Raw genomic sequence first — 8,334 nt, 5'->3', positions numbered from 1 at the left:
AAGTTATTTCAGAGGATAACAGAAACTGGAAATGCTGCCCCAAAAAACAGTTGTGTATATTTCTGTAAAAACAACAACTTGCAATTGTAATCTTGATTGAGATAAAAAATAAAAATAAAAAAAAAGTATGTGCAAACTGTGTTTCTGAAAGCATTGTAAATACGCCAAAGGACTACATACTGAATGACTCAAACCATTAAACCTCTTTTGCAGCTTAATCTGTGCTCTATAATATATCTCTAGAATAGCGAAAAAGCCACAGGGACTTGCACAAACATAGCTCATTATCAAGTATTACTATGCTGCTTAGTATGATGTCTGTGCCTTTTTTGTTGCCTGAAACCCCACAGTTTATATTTATGACTTATCTAGCAATATATATATATCTCTATAGGAATCTTGTTTTGCCCTGTTTCTGACATTTTGAACAATCTCCTTAACGACTGGGATGAAGACTTGTTGAGAAGGTTAGGTCTGGGTTATGTCTCCCGGAAATAAATGTAAGTGTGTCATGCCCCCCACAAGTAATAGAAGTGAGTTAGCGTGTGTGCATGTGTGTATGTGTGTGAGTGCATGTGTACGAGCGCGTGTGCGTGTGTGAGTGTGTGTCACAGGAAACAAAGGCAGGAGAAGAATAAGAAGGAGGAGAGGCTGTGTGTGTGTGTGTTTGTGCATGCATTAAACTGACAAGAGAGAGGTCCTTGAGGCAACCTGCACATCTTTTATCACATCTTTAATTAATTGAAGCCCATAATAGAAGCCTCTGCAATTGCACTTCGAGCAGACACACTTGAATTGAAAACAGCCAGGAATGAGGCATGAGATAGCCTTATGTGTCTCACCATTTTTTTTCTTCTTCTTCTCCTTTTCTTTTATCAATCTTCCCTTGTCATTTCCCAGACATCCGCCAATGGACAAAACATCTGCAGAGCTTGTCAGTCTTTGAGGCGGGCGGCGGAGGCATTTCCATAAGAAAAACAGCTTGTTACCGTGGCACAAATACACCAAGGGATTCATGCTTACTTGTCTCTCCTCTGCTTTTGTCTCATCAGGTTGTGTTTAGGAAATACTGCAGAGGAAAAACACCATGTTCCCTCCAATCGTGGCCCTTCTGCTGGTTGGAGGGTCCTGCCTACTCAAACCCGTGCTGGGCTGTCCGGCCGGCTGTCGATGCTACAGTCTCACTGTGGAGTGTGGCTCCATCGGGATCAAAGAAATCCCACAGGGCGTTCCCATGGTGACAGAGGTCAGTCCTTGTGTTGAGAGTGGCATGTCTCAGCATAGACTTGTGGGGTTAGAGAGAAACAGGAAGGTTGGGTCCATGTGACATGTTAACATTGAAAACTGTCTATAGTTTCAATGTAAGAAAAGGTCAGATGGTAGTATTTTCCTTTAGAACTGTCAAATATTAAGGTTTTGGCCTGGTTTATCAATCAAATGGTGGAAGGTGGAAATATTTACACTGTAGTTTCGAAATAAATGTGTTGACATATTTCAGATGAAAATACCTAAAGCCACAAGTTTAAAAAAGCAAGTTTGTGGAACCAACTCCATTGAAAATTAATTTTCATATTGAATATCTCTTTCAAAAAAGTGAATCGCCCGTAGAGGTATACAGGCAACCTTGAGTGGGGCATGATGTACCATATGCCTGTTGTATTAGAGTCACAAGTCAATATTTGAGAATATAATAATATTGGTGCCATTTGAAGTGCAGGGCCTCAGGCAGCAGACCAGAAGTTGATGGTTTAATGCCAGGTCTGACCAAAGCATACTTTGGTTGTGTCCTTGGGCAAGACACCAAACCCACTGTGCCTGTGAAATTGGTGTGGGAAAGATTGCTGGAGGTAGGAGAGGCTGCTGGCTCACAATTGAAGTCACATTTCAGTCAGTCTACACCCAGATCAGCTTTTCTTGTAATGTAGTGCTTTTAAATGTTTTTCAAACTATTAAAGCTACGGGAAAGCCCAAACACATTATTTTGAATGATTATTGTTTGTAATTATTATGTGTTCAATTAGTGGACCCATAAAAAGCCCACAGCCACCACTATTGTCCATAGTCATTACAAGTAGATATCTATTTAGTCAAATGCCAAACTGGCTTCAATATAAAGGGTTCACTGGTTTGCTTTAAACATAATCAATAGAGCACTAAATTAGTAATGATACTAAAAGCCTGCGCAAAAATATGTATTTATGTTTCTTGCCTATGGTGTTTAGTTGCTGTTGCAGTAGATGTCTAAAGCAAACAACTGCAATATTCCTGTCTATCATAATGTGGCATGTTCAGTGTACCACATAAAACACATGCTGAGTAGCCTTATAATTACCAGGCAGCAACAGAGGCATAACAGCAGGCTTCTTTTACTACGGTTTTCAGTAACGAGACTGTGAACTTAAATAGTGTAGATGTAAAATATATGATTGAAATTATTTCTCAACTCAAAAAGAAAATGCATTTACTGTAAGTTGGACCCAACTTCTTCTGACCTGGCAACACAGCGTCCATGACTTTACTTCCTTTCTGATCCATTCTTATTAGCCTGAAATGATTGTGGTTAATCAATCCTCCATGACCCTCTTTGATGTGCGCTGGAGGGAGGGGCCGCTCTACTGGCTGTGTAATTATTCATTCTCCCTCCAAATAGGACTCTCACACTCTCCCAGTGATCATCTATAGAGAAGATGTTCGACATTACACCCATGTCTTTTTTCTCCTGCACAAGTTCAGGGCCCCAACATTATTGCCGCTTATAAATATTAATGAAAATTATGTCACGCATAAATTCTTCCATTAACCTCAATCAGCAGGTTTATATGGCCCATCATCACGCCTGATACCTCATGACCGGGGCGTGCTTCAGCTCTAACATTAGGAACATTAGCAGTCAACCAAACAACTTTTCATTGTGGAGCAGACTCAGAGCACATGTGGCAGGTCTGTTGTCTCTGCAGCATTCATCAAGTGCAGACAAAATGTGAGACAAAAGAGCAATAGCACGGCACAGCTTGCATTGTCTCCGCCAATAATATTACAAGCGTGAAGCTCAGTGCACATTCACTATATAAGGTGTCATTTGTAAAAGGTTTCATCTAAAGCATGACACTATTAATCATTATCAAAAGGAGAAGGCCATCATTACGAGACGTGTAACGGCTGAAAGTGTCTTGAAAAAGGCAGAAATCACCTTAAAACGAGATTGTCCTTCCAACTTTGTTATAAGGTGTAAATCTCATCAAAGCACATGCTGTCGCCACATCATATATTACCCATCTACAAGTAATGAACAAGGCTAAATTTGATCAAAGCTAAAGCCCTGTTGAATACAAATGAATAGCTGCAGCAGTGGTGTGTTATCTTCCCTTCAACTTTTGTCATAAAGTCAATACACACTGAAACACTAAGTACTTGAGCAGTTTAGTTTATCTTAAATGACTGACGCAATCTCCCCCTGTCCTCTCCAAAGACTATATTTCTCCAGGACAATGCGATAACGCAGATCCGGCTACAGGACATGTCCCGTCTGGGCCAACTTCATTACCTCTACCTGCAGAACAACAGTATCTCTGCTTTGGAGCCCGGGGCCTTCTCCAGTCAGGGACAGCTCCTGGAGTTAGCCCTGAATGGAAATCTCATCCACCTGGTCAGTCCAGATATGTTCCGTGGCTTGGAGCATCTCCGTATCCTCTACCTCGCCGGGAATCAGATCACCAGAGTGCAGGACTACACCTTTAGGGGGCTACAGGTGAGAAAAATGGAAAGTACTACTAGTATACACATGTGTCTATCTATGCCATGTTTTGTTTTCTTCTAATAAGACAAATTTTACCTTTTATTATTTGTCTTATTTAAAGAAAACGCAAAATCACCCAAAGTTTTGGCTCCAAATTAAGTTCACAAGGCTAACAGTTATAGGGGATCCAACCCTTATTCCACCATACTGCCACTCCGACAGACCCCCATCCCGGCATTCCGTCATTCCGACATTCTTCCATTCTGGCACCTTTAATATCGCCATTCTGACAACCTCATAGTTTGGAGAGTCACCTTTTTGCCTTGTATACCTCACCTCTAAACCAGAACTAAAACCAGGACTCAAACTAGTACTAAACCACGACTAAAACAAGCATTAAAACCAGGACTAAACCAGAACTAAACCAGAACTAAAATCAGATCTAAACCAGGTCCAAACCAGGACTAAACCAGGACTAAAACCAAAACTTAAACCAGGACTAAAACCAGATCTAAACCAGGATTAAACCAGGACTAAAACCAGGTATAAACCAGGACTAAACCAGGATTTAACCAGGACTAAACCTGGCCACACGTACCAATACCTCCTACGCCACCAGTCCGTGAAAACATTGTCCTGAAAAAAGCGCGACCATAACTTAATAATTACCTTGTGTGTCGGAATGATGGAATGTTGGGGGAAAAAAAGCTAATTCCAACCAAGGAAAAAAAAAAAAAATGTCAGAGTGCAGGGAGGTTTTGATAAAAAAATGGAAATGTCGCCACTCTGACAATTAGACGTCAAAGGGTTATAAGGGTGAATTTGGAAGCAAGCTCTATATTAGGAATGTATTTACGGATAAAATAACTAAATAAAAACACCAGGTTAATATGAACATTTTAAGACCAAAATGACGAAGCTCACTGCATCAGTTACAGAGAGAGGGTGACAATTTTTCAACGTAAAATCAATTAGAAGAAAAGAACCGAGTTGATGAGCTGGAAGTGCCCCCACGCTCACTTCCTATTTGGAATGAGGCAGCTATCAGGTTAGCTATGTCCATTTATATATATACAGTCTATGCTCTATGCAATGTTAACTATTCCGATGTCGAAAGGAGTTACCTGTTTTATTTCTTATGATTAACTGGTTTGGCACAGACTGGTGAAATAGAGTTGTCTACTGCTTACTGTAGTGTTCCAAAGATTTTGTGAGGTGTGAAATTGCTGCTAACCAACAGTGCCCTGCAGACTTCCAGCCTAAATCACTGAAAGAATGGTTAGATATAAGGTTGTGTTAGATTGAATCATTGGAGATTTGATACTGTAGGAACTTTTTGCAATTTCTGGTACTTTTTTTAGCACCAGCCCCATTTTTGTGTTCACACAGAGAAGAAATTATAGGGACTAAGGCCACAATTTGGGGACAGTTTGAGTAACTTCCAGTCGGACCACGAATCTTTTGGTATTCTCCTTACGACCTCTTGTATATAGCTGAGATATATTTGTATTACTATATTTCTATATTTTATTTTTACTTGTATATATACATTTATATAATTATACCTTATTTGACACCAGTCTCTTGCTATATATGCTACTTATTTTGAATTTATTATTACCATTTATATTTTTACACTTTGCTATTATAATGTGTGAGCTACTGTGTCCAAGTAATTTACCATGTGGATCAATAAAGTTTGTCTAAATCTAAGTCTTGGCTTTGGTCTCACTAGACAGGGACTGGGGAATTATAGGTCTTAGTTCTTATGCAGTTTCTTCTTATATACCTTTGCACATCCATCCATCCATTTTCTTCTGCTTATCCGGGGCTGGGTCGCGGGGGCAGCAGTCTAAGCGGGGACTCCCAGACTACCCTCTACACACACTCCCTCCAGCTCTTCCGGGGGGATCCCGAGGCATTCCCAGGCCAGCCGAGAGACATAGTCTCTCAGCATGTCCTGGGTCTTCCTCGGGGCCTCCTCCCGGTGGGACATGCCCCGGAACTGATTTGAAACCGATGCCCGAGCCACATCAGCTGGCTCCTCTCAACGTGGAGGAGCAATGGCTCTACTCCAAGCTCCTCCCTTGTGACTGAGCTTCTCACCCTGTCTCTAAGGGAGCGCCCAGCCACTTTGCAGAGGAAACTCATTTCAATTGCTTGTATGCACGATCTTGTGCTTTCAGTCATTACCCAAAGCTCATAACCATAGGTGAGGGGAGAAACGTAGATTGATCAGCTCAGCTTCCCCTTCACCACAATGGTCCGATACAGTGACCGCATCACTGCTGACGCTGCACCTTTGCTTATGTATTGATTTATTTATTTTAAAGCTGCATTGTTTTGAGGTTTCAGTGTATTTGTCAAATACACAAAATCACATGTACCACACATTGCAATATGCAGTGAAATTCTTATATACCATCCTGCAAGCTTAATACAAACATATACATTAACTCTTCATATATTTAGATTAGATTAGATTTTAGATTAGATTAGATTAACCTCTCTCTTATTGCTTACTGTTTGTGTGTGCAGCGTTTGCAGGAGCTCCACCTCCAGGAGAACAGTATAGAGCTGCTGGCGGAGCGGGCTCTCACTGGTCTGTCCTCTTTGGCTCTGCTGGACCTGAGTCGAAATCACCTCCGCACGCTGGGCTCCTCCTCCCTCACCCCTCTGGTCAGTCTGCAGGTGCTCCGAGTCACAGGTAAGGGGTATAAAACTGATTTCTCACTATGGTCACTATGGTTTCCTCCTTATGTAGATACTGTACTGTATGTTTTCATTTTGTTAAAAAACAGGAACAAGAAAATGATTAAAAATGAGACAGACAAACAGATGTTGTTAGTGTGGAGAATGGAAGTCTTCAACACTACTCAAAGTGTAGTTACAAGGTTTTTATTAAAAAGAAATGTCAATTAAACACATCAATCAAACAAATCTCAAGTCAAATATGAACAGCACCAAAAAGAAATACACGTTAACTTTTAATTGAGCTTTCATCTTTAGTTCAGAGCTTTTTCCTGTTTCTTCTTATCTTTTTATTGAACGTTTCTGTTTTTTAACAATTTATTCCAGAAAATACTATCATTTTGAACAGAACAATTTCTGACTACAAGCTTACCTCCGCTTTCCAAATGAATCACTCTAGATATTTTTAAACCTCATTGTTAATTCCTGTGTGCATGCTGTTGTATTATTGAACAAATTGCAGGTTAATTACATAGAAGAAGCTTTCTTTTACCTCAACATCTCTTTGAAATGTCTGTTATTATTTGCTGAAATCTATATTTTTGTTATTCCAGAGAACCCATGGCGCTGTGACTGTGCACTGGGCTGGTTGCGTACTTGGATCAGTGAGGATGGACAGCGCCTGCTCAGCTCTGCAGAACAGCGGCGTCTTATGTGCTCTGAACCCCCACGGCTCTCTCACCTCAGCTTAGTAGAGGTCGCCCCCAACAGTCTGGTCTGCATCCCCCCTGTGGTCCAGCTCGAACCCAGCCATTTGACGGTCCGCCTGGGGGAGAGTCTGCGAGTATCCTGCCAAGCTTCTGGATACCCCCAACCGCAAGTTACATGGAAGAAAGCATCCCAAGGCAAAGCGCAGCTATCACCACGAGGTCTTGTCCAAGAAATTGGACCCAACGGAGATTTCTTCAAGCCTGGGACTGGCGGAGTGGTGACTGCCTTACCCAGCAGCAGTAAAGTTAAAGTCAGTAGTGTCCAGCTTATCCGTGGGACAGAAGAAGGTGGAGAGAGAGACAGTTTTGACCCTGATACGGGTAGTGGTATGCTGTTCCTTAGCAACGTCACAGTGGCTCATGCAGGTCGGTACGAATGCGAAGCGTGGAATCCCGGTGGTATTGCTAAAGTGACCTTTCACTTAGCGGTCAATATGTCCTCTTCCTCATATTCCTCTCAGTTGTGGCCACGTCTCAACACGAACGCATTCATCTCCTCTTCATCAAATTCATTCTTTCAGCCTGAGGTTTTGGACATAAGCCAAGAACCCCTTTACGAGCAAGACAGTATGGATTTTAATGCTTTAGGTCCTGCAACGCAAACTGCCATCGCTGTTGGTATCTCTTTACTGGCTCTCACCGCGGTTCTCCTGTTGATCATGATATACACTCGCCACCAACAGTTCCGCAAAGAAGAGGGCGGGAGTTGTTGTTCAGGAAAAGAGGAGGGGATTCTGTACATGAATGATTACTCAGAAGGACCTTCAAGCTTTGCTCAGTTGGAAGAATATCGCGATGATGACGGACATGAGATGTATGTTTTCAACCGCTCAAAGTCCAATCTAGGGACAGGGCCGTCAAGGTGCCACATGGTCAGTGGGTTTGTCCAGCAGAAGGGGATAAAGGAGGTGCTGCTGGATCATGAGGTAGTCCAGACTCTGAGCAGGTCTGGGGGGATTGGGCTGAGGAGAAACCCGGGTGATGGAGGAGAGGGACCCTTAACTACAGACCCAGAGGAGCTGTTCCTCAGTCAGAGCCTGCTGTTCGGGTCACAGGTGGCCTATGAGATTCACTGCTAAAGCTGGGACAATGTGCTTGGAGTGAGAAGTACCAAAATGGACAGAAATTAGAAGCATA

At 42.1% G+C, this 8,334-nt stretch overlaps 1 protein-coding gene across 1 annotated transcript; it reads left to right on the top strand.

Moving 5' to 3' along the window:
- Positions 1–1,087: 1,087 nt before the first annotated feature.
- On the top strand, positions 1,088–8,276 carry lrrc24 (leucine rich repeat containing 24). The gene is made up of 4 exons (XM_020936010.1): positions 1,088–1,246; positions 3,470–3,748; positions 6,275–6,443; positions 7,042–8,276. The coding sequence occupies exons 1-4, from the start codon at positions 1,088–1,090 to the stop codon at positions 8,274–8,276; spliced, it is 1,842 nt and encodes a 613-aa protein (XP_020791669.1).
- Positions 8,277–8,334: the final 58 nt, after the last annotated feature.

The sequence above is a fragment of the Boleophthalmus pectinirostris genome, unplaced genomic scaffold, assembly GCF_026225935.1.
Source record: "Boleophthalmus pectinirostris isolate CB_2022bp ecotype Guang Dong unplaced genomic scaffold, ASM2622593v1 HiC_scaffold_16, whole genome shotgun sequence".
Taxonomy (NCBI): Eukaryota; Metazoa; Chordata; class Actinopteri; order Gobiiformes; family Gobiidae; genus Boleophthalmus; species Boleophthalmus pectinirostris.
This window is presented reverse-complemented; position numbering and strand designations above follow the sequence as displayed.

What these genes read in the sequence shown, in the direction of transcription:
- lrrc24 (XM_020936010.1), top strand. Translation starts at nt 1,088, where the DNA reads ATGTTCCCTCCAATCGTGGCCCTTCTGCTGGTTGGAGGGTCCTGCCTA. An exon ending in ACACCTTTAGGGGGCTACAG is followed by an intron (nt 3,749 to 6,274) that starts GTGAGAAAAATG and finishes TTGTGTGTGCAG; the next exon opens with CGTTTGCAGGAGCTCCACCT. An exon ending in GCAGGTGCTCCGAGTCACAG is followed by an intron (nt 6,444 to 7,041) that starts GTAAGGGGTATA and finishes TTGTTATTCCAG; the next exon opens with AGAACCCATGGCGCTGTGAC.